Genomic DNA, 13,210 nt, shown 5'->3' with positions numbered 1-13,210 from the left:
TTGCCTTTGAGGGGTAGAACTTGGAGTGATTTATAGAGCCTTGCTTTTGCCTTTTTGTTCTGCTTGCTTAGACTTTTTTGTGTGTGTGAAATCTAAAAGATTTCCATAAGACTCACCTTTAGATTTTTACATTTGTATTTGTTTTATCTTTATACATGAAAAACTCCCCATGGTACTATTTTCATTTGGGGTGGGGATATGTTTCATCAAGAAAAGAATGATTACTTTAGTTAGCAGAAAAGGAAAACGGAGGCTGAAGAGCTCGTGTAGCCTGTCAGCTGAGGTGACTGCCCGTGGCCTCCTGCTCAGTCTTTGGATGCAGCTTTCCACCCAGCTATGGTTAAGATCGGGGCAGGGGATTTAGCTCAGTGCTTCTACCGTCTGCCTTGCAAGCGGAAGGACCCAAGTTTGATCTCCGGTTCCAAAAAAACCCCACCAAAATGCAGTAAGATCGGAAAGTGCTGCACGCTGACACTCGCTAGTGTAAGGCTCTAAATTCGCCCTGAGAAGTAGATGTGTTTGTTGCCCCAGTTCCCAGATGAGGCTTGGGAGCTGATGCTCAGGCATGGGCAGTGACAGGTTCTGGTCACATAAACCTGAGTCGCAGGCAGAGCCAGTCCTGGGACACTGTGAAGGGCAGCCCCATGTCACTTGCAGTGCCCACAGCTCTCTGCCATATGTGACAGCTTTTGTGGTTGCAGCTCAGCCCAGCCCAGGGCTCTGTGACCCCCATCTCTGCTGCTGCTGCCTGCAATCCCCTTTAAGGAAACTGCTGCCCACCTGATTCCCGTCTGCCCAAGGGCTGAAGGTGCAAGATACCCAGACATGGCCCAGGGGACCTCTGGCTAGGAAAAAGAGGACAAAGCTCCATCCAAAGTCACTCAGCACACAGCCCGAGGGCACAATAGGCCTCAGTGACCATCTAAGCCTGCCAGTGCTGCAGCAATGCCCAGCTGGTCCCATCTGGGCCGTCCTCACCGAGGGCTTCCTGTAGGACTGGGCCTGCGAGCTGAGCCCTCAAAGACGGGTGGAACTTCCCCAGGGTCCGGGGACAGTGACAGGCCCGGGGCTTCACGTGGCAGGGTTGACTTTCCCAGAATGCAAGCTCTTTAAGCACGAAGGCCAGGGGTACAGAAGCAAGGGGCCTGCTTGGCTCCGCCGCGGGTGGGGGGGCGCAGTCGCAGTCCTGGCCGACAGCCGCAGCTTAGACTGCGCCGGGTATTGGCCACGAGGGGGCGGGGCCGGGCGGGGCGGGGCCGGGGTGGCGGGTGGGGGACCGAGAGCTTCATAAAGCCACAGCGAAGGCGGGCGCGGCGCTAGTGACAGCGGCCCGCAGGAGAGGGAGCCCAGGAGCCGCCGCAGGCCGGCCAGGAGCCCACTCCCAGCCCAGGCCGGGGGGTGGGGACCCCCCAGGACCTGCCCCAGCCCCCCCCCGTCGACCCCGTCGCCCCTCCCCCTGCGCGGAGAGGGACCGGCCCCCGACGGCTGAGGGAGGCAGGTGCCCAGCGCGCCCCGGATGGGCGTCGTGGGGCCGGGCTGCCGAGAGATGCTGACGGGCACCGAGCCGATGCTGACGAGCGACGAGGGCCGCGCGCCCGGGGACCCGCAGCCGCGCTACTTCTACCCGGACCCGGGCGCGCACGACGCGGGCGACCGTCTCGGGGGCGGCGGCCTCGGGGCTCCCTACGCTGGGGGTGCTCTGGTGCCTGCAACCCCGGGCCGCTTCCTCGGCGCCTACGCGTACCCGCCCCGGGCCCCGGCCGCCGCCTTCCCGGGGGCGCCCGAGCCCTTCCCGCCGTCCGCGGGGGCCGACGGCTTCCAGCCCTCCGGGGACAGCGGCTACGCGGCCCCAGACCCCCGCGCCGGGCTCTACCCCGGGCCCCACGACGACTTCGCGCTGCCCGCGGGGCTCGAGGTGTCCGGGAAGCTGAGAGTCGCGCTCAACAACCACCTGTTGTGGTCCAAGTTCAACCAGCACCAGACGGAGATGATCATCACCAAGCAGGGCCGGTGAGTGCCGCGTGCCGGGGCCGACGCTGGTGTTTTTCCTCTCTGCCTTTTTTCTGCCCAGACCTCGCTCGGGTCTGCGGTCCTTCGTCTGGGCTCAGGCTCCAGCGGGGAGGCGAGCGGGGTTGCAGCGCGGACAGGGAGCGCTCTGGGGGGCTCCGACCGGGCCGCCCTGTGCAAGGCCCCGAGAGAGGCCAGGCTGGCGCGCGCCCGCGCTCTGCTGGGGTCCGGGAGCGCGCATTTGGGCCTGATGGGGCTGTGCGCCTCTTAGACCCCCGGGTGGCAAACTGGAGTGTTGGGGCCACATCCTAACCCCTGATGCCCTGGGCTTCCTGTGCCTACCGCCCATGTTCCTTCTCTGCTGCGCCCTGGCTTAGGGCAGCCGTGGTAGTAGTGCTGGGGTAGCAGACTGGGATTTGGTGACATGGAGAAGCAGTCGCCAAGCCAAGTTTTCTTTCCGGTGTAAGTTTGAGATCATATGTCGCCTCTGTGTGTGTGTGTGTGTGTGTGTGTGTGTGTGTAGTGCAGAGGGGGGACATCGAAGATTGTGGGGGACACGGATCCGTTTAACCTAAATGGCTCAGGCCTAAGTAGGTGCCCCTCACCAGGGTCTGAGGTGGTGGCCAGCCCTTTAGGGCTCGCTGGTCCCTGAAAACGTGCCCACTCCTGCATCCATATGTTCACTGACATTCTGGGGAAGGTGGGTCCCGAGCCTGGTACATCAGCCATAGCGTTTGGGGCTGAGGCTGCTGCTTCCGGATCAAGCCCCATAGTGAGGAAAGAAAGAGAAACTTGCAATTTGTGTGGTGTTTGTTTAGTGTTTAATTTGTGTAGTATGACAGCCTGCATGTGCCCCACGATCCCCAGTGGGGCGGTGTGGGTGGAGGACCAGCCAGGCACTCTGGGTGCAGGGATGATTGTCACTGTTGTCCTGGAGGTGTTGAAAAGGACCAAGGGTGGGGCTGGGGCAGGCTCCGGGAAAGGCCGTGCCCAGCGGGTATTTAAACCCGGCATTGCTCATGCATCTCGGCTCCAGCTGACACCTGTGGGTTCATCCCGGGGAAGGCAGCTCAGCCTCCATTTCTGAGGCCTTCTGATAATTCCTTTCTGCCGCCCCACCCGGTCCCTCTCTGGTGTCCCCAAGGACAGGCTGGCTCCTGGTCCCTGCATGTCCAAATTGGAAGGGACCTAGAAGATCCCATCCAGCTCTCCCACTGCACAGACAGAAAAATGGCCCAGGAGACACCAAGAGCGCCCCTGAACTTCCCCAGCACATCGTTGCTGAGTGACACAAAGCCGGGCTTTCTTTCTCTGTCCCCCGCAGCTGCCGGTAAAGACAGCCAACCATGCTATCCTACGACCTCGCTGGTTCAATGAACTCAGGTGCTTTCACTTCCATTATTTCACTGTGCGCCGGGTACACAAGCTCTCTCCCCATTGTACAGTCGGTGCCACTGAGGTGCAGGCACAGCTGGTGGCTTCCATCCATCATCGGAGGACAGAGTGGGGCCTCCTGGCCCTCCACCCTGCCACGGCCCCAGCAGACCTTCCCACAGCCCCATTGGAGGGCAAGGGCGGAAGGCATGCCAGCCGAGGCTTCGGGTCTGGTCAGGGCTGGGGTGGCAGCGATGGGTCCATCCGGGTACTTCAGGGAAGCACTTCCAGGGCGTGTAACATTCTGCTCCAGCCTTCTTCTCTCCTAAGTTCCTGATGTGCAACTTTCATTGGAAAATTGTCGCTGTTCCCTTTTAGATCCATACACTTACCCCGCACCTTTTTATTGGTGCTAAGGATGGAACCCGGGGCCTCACCTACGCTAAATTTTTTTATTATGAAAAAAAAATCTAAAGTGCTCAGAAAGATGTACTAGGTTTTTATCTACCCATCACTCAGTTTCAACAGTTCCTTGTACTGGTCCAGCCTTGTTTCTTCTTTTTTTGGTACCGGGGATTGAACTTGGGACCTTGAAGTTTCAAGGCAGGCACTGGAAACACTGAGCTAAATCCCCGGCCCTTTGTTTCTTCTTTATCTTCACTTGCTTCCATCCCTCTCTAATTGCAAGTATATTAGTAATATAGTGAGTAATTAGTAAATCCCGATGTTGTTTCACCCTTAAATCTTTCTCCCTGCACCTGTGAAAATGAATCGTAAAAAAATAAAACGGGGCCCGGGATTTAGCTCAGTGGTTCTGGCACCTGCCATGCAAGTGCAAAGTCCCGAGTTCAAACCAAAAAAAATAAATTAATTTTTAAAAAAAACAAAAAATGACCATCATCTCAGCTACTCAGAAGGCTGAAGTGGGAGGCTTTCAAGTTCTAGGTCAACCTGGGTAACAGCAAGACCCCGTCTCAAAAACAGCCAGGTGTAGTGGTGCACACCTCTAATCCCAGCACTCGGGAGGCTGAGGCAGGAGGGTTGCCATGAGTTCCAGGCCAGCTTGGACTACATAGTGAGTTCAAGGCCAGGCTGGACTACACAGCAAGATCCTGTCTCAAAAAAACCCAAAAAACAAAAACAAACAAATGTACAGACAAGCCCTACAATACCATTAGCAAATTTTAAAAGAAATTCCTAAATATCACCAAGTCTTCTTGTTTCATAAACATGTGCCTGTGTCTGTGTGCTTTATAATCTTTGACTTTTTAATTTTTCTGGTACTGGAAATATGAGTCAGGGCCTTTGTGCCAAGCTACATCTCCAGCCCTTTTTTATGTTTTATTTTGAGACAGGGTCTCACTAAGTCCCTAAGTTGCTCAGGCATGGCTTGAACTTTTGATCCTCCTGGCTCAGCCTTCCAGAGTGTTGGGATTACAGGTGTGGCCGCCCCAGCTGGCCCGTCTTACACTTTCCTCGGTCTTATGGGGCCATTTTGGGCAACATGGGGTCCCCGTTGGATGAGGTTCATGGCTCCTCACCATTCCCTTTGATATCTCCCTGCAGCAGGCCTCAAGGGCTGGTGCTGGGGAAGGGGGAAAGGACAGAGGACGGGCCACCCACCAGTCAGTGTGACCTGGTGTCTTTTGAGCTTGGGCTTCCATGAGGTAGGAAGTCCATGCCCCTTTCCCCTCGCTGCAGGCCTCCTTTCCATCCTCCCATTTTGGCGGGCTGGCCGCCGCTCCGTGGGTTCCAGTGACCTGTCAGTCACCACTACATCACCCATGACCTTTTTCCTCTTTGAAAACGCCCTCCACGCCAGCCTCACCCAAAATCTTGCAGCCCCTGGCCTTAGGCTGGCTCACCCTGGCCTGGATCCTTCTGTGCCTACCCACCGGACCACCCTGGGCATGGACCAGCCGGTGGCTTTGGCCTCGGGTGGGAGTGGATGGGGAGCAGGGGAGGATTGGAGTGCAGAGATGGAGTGGTCCAGGCAGCTTAAGTCAGGTGGAAGGGGGGAGCTGAGGGCAGAATGGCAGCAGGGACCCTGAGGTCCAAGAGTGCATGCTGGTGCCCTTCTGTGGGGGGCACGAGTGGCGAGTGTCCAGCAGGCACCCCCCAGTCACCCAGGGCAGCTGTTCTCAGAGGAGGAAGAGCAGCCGGGTCTGTGGGTGTGTGGGTGTGGATTAATTGCTGGTAATCCCCACTTTTCTGGGTGTGATGGGCTGATTATTATAATTACAGTAACTTTGGGGAGCTCCATTGTTCAGCAGCTCAGTTTGCATTTGGATTTATGCATGTGAAGGTAGGAGTTGGCAAAACAACAATTTCAGGCACACAGCTATCCTCACTGGCCCTGCCACCGTTATTATTTTATTTTCCCCTCACCACATCCCCAATTCTGAGAATTTTTCATGCCTTTAAAAAAGTTTTATTTTTAGGCTTAATTTTTTTTTTTTAAGAGATGGGCTCTCTTTCTGTTGCCCATGCTGGCATGGAAATGCTGGGTTCAAGTGATTCTCCTGCCTCAGCCTCCTTAGTGTCTGGGACTGCAGGAGCCTGCTGCTGGGCCTGGCTCAACTTTGATGTTTTTGGGGGGGCTGGTTTGCAAATGGCCCTTTGATTTCTGTTATGTGGGTCTGAAGTTGGTAAGAGGGGGAGATGCTTGAAGGCCAAGCCCATTTTGGCATTTTGTGTTTTGGTGGGTGCAAACACCGGCAGGATGCCCACTGCTCACTGTTGTCATTGTGCTGTGGAACGAACCCAGGGCCTTCACACTGGGCTGTATCCCCAGATCTTTTTACTTTTTTTTTTTTTTTTTTTTTGCCGCAGTCGCTAAGTTGTCCATTCTAGGCACTTTATTTTTTATTTTTTTTTTTTTTTGATACCGGGGATCGAACTCAGGACCTTATGCTTTTTTTTTTTAGTACCGGGGATCGAACTCGGGACCTTGCACTTGCAAGGCAGGTGCCAGAACCACTGAGCTAAATCCCCAGCTCTAGGAACTTTAAAGGGTGCTACCATGCCAGGGATCGTGGTTCATACCTGTAATCTAGCACTCTGGGAGGCCAAGGCAGGAGGATTGTAAATTTGAGCCCAGCCTGGGCAATTTAGTGACTTAGACCCTGGGTCAAAATAAAAAAATTAGGGCTGGGGATTTAGCTCAGTGCACCTGCCTCACGAGGTCAAGGTCTTGAGTTCGATCCCCAGTACCAAAAAAAATTTTTTTAATTGAGCCAGGGATTTAGCTCAGTGGTGCTGACACCTGTCTTGCAAGCACAAGGTCCCAAGTTCGATCCCCAGCACCAAAAAAAATTTTTTTTAATTAATTAAAAAATTAAAAGGGCTGGGGATGTAACTTAACGTAAAGGCCCTGGATTCAATCCTCAGTACCACAAAAAAGAAAAAAAGTAAAAAACGTAGAACTAGTTTATACCACCACCAATGGTTTCAAGAAGGCCCATTTTCCCACTCCCTTGTCAGTATTAATATCATCAGTTTTTAAGCATTTGGTCAACATGGCTGACAAAACTATCTATCTCCTCGTTTTTATTTTTGTTTTGTTTTGTTTGGTACCAGGGATCAAACTCGGGACTTTGTGCTTGGAAAGCAGACATCAGAAACACTGAGCTAAATCCCCAGCCCTCTCCTTGTTATTTTAATTTGCACTTAAAAATGGTGACTGGGCCCAGCCAGGAGCAGAGGGTACTGGGAGCAGTTATGAGCCATCTGAAAGGGACGTTCCTTCGGGGGCCAGAGGAATTTGGAGTCCTGCTCCATCTGAATAGGGGATAGTGGGCAGTTTGAGGGGCTCAGTGTCCAGCCCATGTCCATCCGGGTCCCTTCCCAGCAAATTATGTAAATCAGGGGCTATTGTGGGACTCCATTTGGTGGTGATTCTAGGGTGGTGACTTTTAGGAGGAACCGGAGAACCTGTCATCTTCCTGTGCCTCCTCGGTTTCACGCTAATGGTGAGAAAAGCAGGGTGGAGACCCCCGTTCTGGTCTCCTGCCCAGGGGCTGTCACCAAACCTTTCCGAGCCTCACTTTCTTCAGATATAAAATAGGAAACCAAGTCTTTTTTTTTTTTTTTGGTACCTGGGATTGAACTCGGGTCCTTGTGCTTGCACAGCAGGCGGTAAAACCACTAAGCTAAATCCCCGGCCCTTTATGATTTTTTTTTCTTTTTTGGGGGGGAAACCAACTCTTATATCTTAAAGGCTTGGCCCAATAAACTGGCTGGGGCACAATACTGCGTTTCAGGGCTGGGGGTGCAGCCCAGAGGTAGAGCACTTGCCTAGCGTACATGAAGCCCTGGGGTCCATCCCTAGCATCAGAAAAAAGGAGTGTTCACTTCCATTCCTTTATTCCTACAAGTTTGGACAGGAACTGGTTACAAAATAAGAAACATCTGAGTGGCTTTACCATTGTCAGAGGTTGAGAACTTTCAAGAAATGGGTTGGAAATACTGTTTTTTGGATTTTTGAGGCTGTCTCCCTAGGTAGCCAAAGCTGTCTTGGAACTCATGGCAATCCTCCTGCCTCAGTCTCCCTAGTGCTGGGATTACAGGTTGCACCAGGGTGGAAATATTCTTACTGCTCACTTGTTCAAGGCCTAATCCTCATCCTCCAGCCGATCAGCCTGCCAAGTCCCTGGGACGCAGGGCCTGGACATAGAGCTCTGTCCCTTGTTCAGTGTCCTCCAGTCGGCCTAGGGGGCTGTGGTAGCTTCCACCCTGGCAGAAGATAGATTAGCCAGGAATTTAGCTCAGTGGTTTCACCGCCTGCTTCGAAAGCGCAAGGACCTGACTTCAATCCCAGGTACCAAAAAAAAAAGGACAGATGAGCTGAGTTTCCCTTTTTTTTTTCCTGTACTGGAGATTGAACCCAGGACCTTTACACTTAGCTACAAAACCTTTCAGGGGCCAGAGATTTAGCTCTGTGGTTCCACTGCCTGCCCCGAAAGCACAAGGACCCAGGTTCGATCCCTGGTACAAAAAATAAAAATAAATAAATAAATTAAAAACATTAAAAAAAATTTTTTTTCAGACAGATTCTTGCTACGTAGCCCAGACTGGCCTTGAACTCACAGCAATCTTCCTGCCTCAGCCCCCCAAGTGCTGGGATGACAGGTCCAGCTAAAAATTTTTACTCTTGAGGGCTGGGCATTTAGCTCAGTGGTTCCACCACCTGGCTTGCAAGTGCAAGGTCCCAACTTTGATCCCCAGTACCGGAAAAAAAAAGAAAAAAATTTTTTAAATTTTGAGATATAGTGTTGTTGAGTCACTCAGTTGCCCAAGCTGGGTTTGAATTTGGGATCCTCCTGCCTCAGCCTTCCCGAGTGCCAAGATTACAGTATGCACTCCTGCATCTGCTTGAGTTTAACATCTTTTGAGCTTCTAAACCACTTGCTGAGGAAAGACGACCCAGTTCTTACCTGCAGTCACAGGTGAGGAAATTGAGACTTGGTTTGGGAGTAAACGTATCCAAGGCTGTGGCGCCAACAGGTCTCTTTTTCTGGGCCCAGGATTCTGGGGGAAACGGGAATATGAGGGCACCCTCCTGGGAGACCTTCCCGAGATTGTTAGGGATGTGGTTTGGGGACCCACTGGGGACTGGTGCCTACCAAAAAGTGTACGGGGACCCTGGAACTCTTCCCCTGACCCCAGGGTTCCTGACTCAGAGACCAGGGCAGGGCAAGGAGGGAAAGGAAAGGGAGGGGAGGAGGAAGGGGGCGGAGGGGCTAAAAGAGAGGGGGAGGGGAGGGGATAGAGGGGAGGGGGAGGGGGAAGGGAGGGGATGAAAGGCACTTCTGACAGGGTTTGCTTCTGCCATTCTATGGCCCTGCTCTTCCTGCTTGGGTTTGGAGAGAAGGGCTGGGCCGTGGGAGCTGGCGATGGGCCTGGTGCTGGAGGATTGGTGGCTGCCACTTAGACAGGGGGGTGGGTGGAGAGCGTGGCTAGAGGGAGGGTGGGTCCCTGCAGGGAGGGTGGGTGTGCAGGTGGGCGCTGAAGGTGAGCAGTGATGGCTGGGAGGTGACTGTGGCGGTGGGGGTGGGGTAGCCATGGCAGCCATGGGGCCGTGGTTGCATCGATGGTGGAGATGGCGCCAGGGCGATGGTGGTTGTGATAGTGGAGGCGGTGGTTGCAGTGAGGGAGATAATGGGGAAGCCATGGTAGAAGTGGTAGAGGGCTTGCTGTAGAGCAGACGGCATCACAGTGGGGGTTCTGCAGCACTGCACCCCAACTCTCCTGTTCCTGGGGACCAAGACCTGCCATGAGGGCTGGGTCCCCTGCACCCTGTCCAGGAAGCTGGAGGGCTCCCTGTCCACCCAGGACCTGAGCAACCTGCTGCAGATGCCAGGCCCAGGGCTGTGGCCGAGAGGGCTGCGTGCTGTGCCACAGCCTAGGAGCCAGGAGTCACATGCAGAGGAGGGGCGGGGACTGAGGCCCAGCCCATGCAGGGCTGGCTTGTGCCTTTGCTCGCCTGGGAAGCACTGGTCCCCTATAGTTAGGGACCAGTGCCACTCTAAGAGGTGAGCATTTAAAATGCTCCCAGGGGCTGGGGATGCAGCCCAGTGATATAGCAAGGTCCTGGTTCAATCCTCAGTACCAAAAGAGAGGAAAAGGGAAAAAAACAAAACAAAACAAAAAGCTTAAGCCAGGCATGGTGGCTCACACCTGTAATCCCAGCACCCAGGAGGCTGAGGCAGGAGGATCAATGAAAGGTCAATAGTTGTATTTAGCACCTGGCCAGCCGACTTCCTGACCACTTGCAGTTGGCTGTGGGGAGCAGGCGGAGGCCAGCTTGGGCTCACCATGTGCACCTCGTGAGAGGCACCGACCCAGGGCAGTTGACACAGGAAGGGGCTCTCTCTCCTCACAGGCGGATGTTCCCATTCCTGTCCTTCACCGTGGCTGGGCTGGAGCCCACTAGCCACTACAGGATGTTTGTGGATGTGGTTCTGGTGGACCAGCACCACTGGCGGTACCAGAGTGGCAAGTGGGTGCAGTGTGGCAAGGCCGAGGGCAGCATGCCAGGTATGTGCCCCAGGAATGGTGGGCGCCCCCTGGTGGATGGCCTGGGCCGTTACTCCCAAGGGCCTAATTCCATAGCCCGGCCCAGCCCCATTCCTGCTTCCCTTTGTCTTCTGCGCAAGCAAGCACGCGGGCACACACACACACACACACACACGCACACACACACACACACACCCACCCCAGCAGGCGGAGCCCTTCCTCACCAGGGTCTGCCACGGGGGGATGCCAAAGCTGTCCACCACTGTCCACTGTCTGCAGGGAACCGCCTCTACGTGCACCCGGATTCCCCCAACACTGGTGCCCACTGGATGCGCCAGGAAGTCTCCTTCGGGAAACTGAAACTCACCAACAACAAAGGCGCCTCGAACAACATGACCCAGGTCGGCATTCCTGGCTTCCAGGTGGCGTCCCCGGGAGTCTGAGACCCTCAAGCCGAGGGAGTTCCTGGAGGGTGACATTGTTCTGTAAACCCATTTTTTTTTTGAGGTACGGGGATCAAACTCAATATTTGCACTTACCAGGCAGGTGCTGTGCCACTGAGCTATACCCATGGCCCTCTTTTTTTTTTTTTTTTTTTGAGACAGAGTCTCGCTATGTAGTTCCGGCTAGCTTCGAACTCACTGTGTAGCCCAGCCTGGCCTTGTACTCTCTGAGAGCCTCCTGCCTCAGCCTCCTGAGTACTGGGATCACAGGCTTGCGCCACCACACCCAGTTTAAAGGCCCTCTGTTTTATGCTAATACTTTGGTCAGAGTGTGGTGGGTGTGGGAAAGGGCACAAGAGGCTAGAACCGGTGTCCCAAAGAGGCTGGGGACCAGAGTTGGAAGGCCTGGGAGAAGTTATTCGGTGGCAGGGCAGAGGGAGGGACAAAATGGCCCAGGGCCATCCACCGGCCTCGTAGCAGGACGGGGGCCCTCACGCCTCCCTCGACCACGTGCGCCTGTTGGCACTCTGCAGATGATCGTGCTGCAGTCCCTGCACAAGTACCAGCCCCGGCTGCACATCGTGGAGGTGACCGACGGGGAGCCCGAGGCCGCCTGCCCGGCGCCCAGCACCCACATCTTCACCTTCCGAGAAACCCAGTTCATCGCCGTGACCGCCTACCAGAACGCGGAGGTGACCGGGCAGGGTCTCCCATGGGAGGGACTTGGGATGTTCCCGGGCTGGGGTCTCAGGTGACGCTGTGTCCCCCCTCTAGATCACGCAGCTGAAAATCGATAACAACCCCTTCGCCAAGGGATTCCGGGAGAACTTCGAGTCGTAAGTGCCATGCTGTTCGAGTCACTTTGGTCCTTTGTGACAAGTCCTGTCCCCGCCCCAGAGGGAGGGCGGGAGGGACAGAGGCGGAGGGCAGGTCTGGGACGGGACTCGCAGCGCCCTGACCATCTGCTTCCCGGTCTCTGTAGCATGTATGCATCTGTGGACACCAGCGTCCCCTCCCCACCTGGACCCAACTGTCAACTGCTGGGGGGAGACCCCTACTCCCCTCTCCTCTCCAACCAGTACCCCGTCCCCAGCTGCTTCTACCCCGACCTTGTTGGCCAGGCCAAGGACGTGGTTTCGCAGCCATACTGGCTGGCCACCCCCCGGGACCACAGCTACGAGTCCGACTTCCGAGCCGTCAGCATGAAGCCAGCTTTCCTGCCCTCCGGCCCGGGCCCCACCATGTCCTACTACCGAGGCCAGGACGTCCTGGCCCCCGGGGCCAGCTGGCCCGTGGCTCCCCAGTACCCTCCCAAGATGGGCCCGGCCAACTGGTTCCGCCCCATGCGGACTCTGCCCGTGGAACCTGGAGCCCCTGAGGGTGGGGGGCCGGACGAGCAGGGCTCCCCGTCACTGTGGACCGAGGTCACCCCGCTCCGGCCAGAGCCCGGCGACTCAGGACTGGGCGAAGGAGACTCTAAGAGGAGACGCGTGTCTCCCTACCCTTCCAGTGGCGACAGCTCGTCCCCTGCCGGGGCCCCTTCTCCTTCTGAGAAGGATGCAGAGGGCCAGTTTTATAACTATTTTCCCAACTGAGCAGAGGGTGCAGAGCAGCAGAGGGATCCTGCGTCGCTAAGTCGGAGGCCATCGGCTCAGCGGGGAGCCAGACCCGGGCGGAGAAGCCCCCTCCCTCCGGCCCTCCTCCTTGTAGGGACTGGTTGGGGCAGAGGGGGCCAAGGAGGACTCCGGGGTTCACTTGCCGGGAGGCCCTGGACACAGGGAGCTGGGCTGGGCTGAGGCCACTGGCCCCCCGTCCTCTGTGGAGTGACCGCAGGTTTGTCCTCCTGAGCGAGCCTGCTCCGGGCGTGAGGACACCCGGACCTGACAGCAGCTGGGCAGGTCAGGGCGGACCTGGGCTGCGGGGAGCTGGCCTGGCCCCCACTTCAGGGCCAAGACACTGGGGTCCAGAGAAAGGGGCTGGGCGCGCCAGGTCTTCTTGGTCGTACTCAAGCGCTTCTTTCTTTTTCCTTTTCTGAACGGGGAGGCTATTTATTGTGCAGAGAGTGGAGTCTGGATGTTATTTCTTTTGTCTCCATCACTTTCTGGAAATAAACATGAAACTGTTGCATGTGTCCTGATTCCAGGGCAGTGTGAGGGGTCCGGGGGTGGGGATCATCTAGGGGTTGCTGGTGTCAGCTGGCATTTTGGGGGCACGTTTCTGGAAACTAGAAGTGGGCTCGTTGTCCAGGGATAAACTGAGGCAGGGTGAGGCTGTGTCTCCTATGCTCAGGGCTCAGGTAGAAGGTTGAGGCCACCTCTTAAGGGTCCTGGGACAGAGGTGACCTGCATCCTGTGTGTGCACCCCGACCT

The 13,210-nt window shown here is 55.8% G+C and overlaps 1 protein-coding gene across 1 annotated transcript; it reads left to right on the top strand.

Moving 5' to 3' along the window:
- Positions 1-1,321: 1,321 nt before the first annotated feature.
- Positions 1,322-12,953, top strand: Tbx21 (T-box transcription factor 21). Its single transcript, XM_004859558.3, has 6 exons — positions 1,322-2,010; positions 10,265-10,419; positions 10,678-10,799; positions 11,375-11,533; positions 11,616-11,677; positions 11,824-12,953. Exons 1-6 carry the CDS (start codon positions 1,517-1,519, stop codon positions 12,434-12,436), a joined length of 1,605 nt encoding a protein of 534 aa, XP_004859615.2. The 5' UTR covers positions 1,322-1,516; the 3' UTR covers positions 12,437-12,953.
- The last annotated feature ends 257 nt before the right edge of the window (positions 12,954-13,210 follow it).

Source organism: Heterocephalus glaber, unplaced genomic scaffold, assembly GCF_053883595.1.
Source record: "Heterocephalus glaber isolate CG9 unplaced genomic scaffold, H.glaber_assembly_v1.0 deba00001773, whole genome shotgun sequence".
NCBI classification, from domain to species: domain Eukaryota; kingdom Metazoa; phylum Chordata; class Mammalia; order Rodentia; family Bathyergidae; genus Heterocephalus; species Heterocephalus glaber.
This window is presented reverse-complemented; position numbering and strand designations above follow the sequence as displayed.

Bases quoted from the DNA above. Each gene is read 5' to 3' on its own strand.
- Tbx21 (XM_004859558.3), top strand. From the start codon at position 1,517: ATGGGCGTCGTGGGGCCGGGCTGCCGAGAGATGCTGACGGGCACCGAG. The intron at 2,011-10,264 runs GTGAGTGCCGCG...CTCTCCTCACAG, and splicing joins ATCATCACCAAGCAGGGCCG to GCGGATGTTCCCATTCCTGT. The intron at 11,678-11,823 runs GTAAGTGCCATG...CGGTCTCTGTAG, and splicing joins TTCCGGGAGAACTTCGAGTC to CATGTATGCATCTGTGGACA.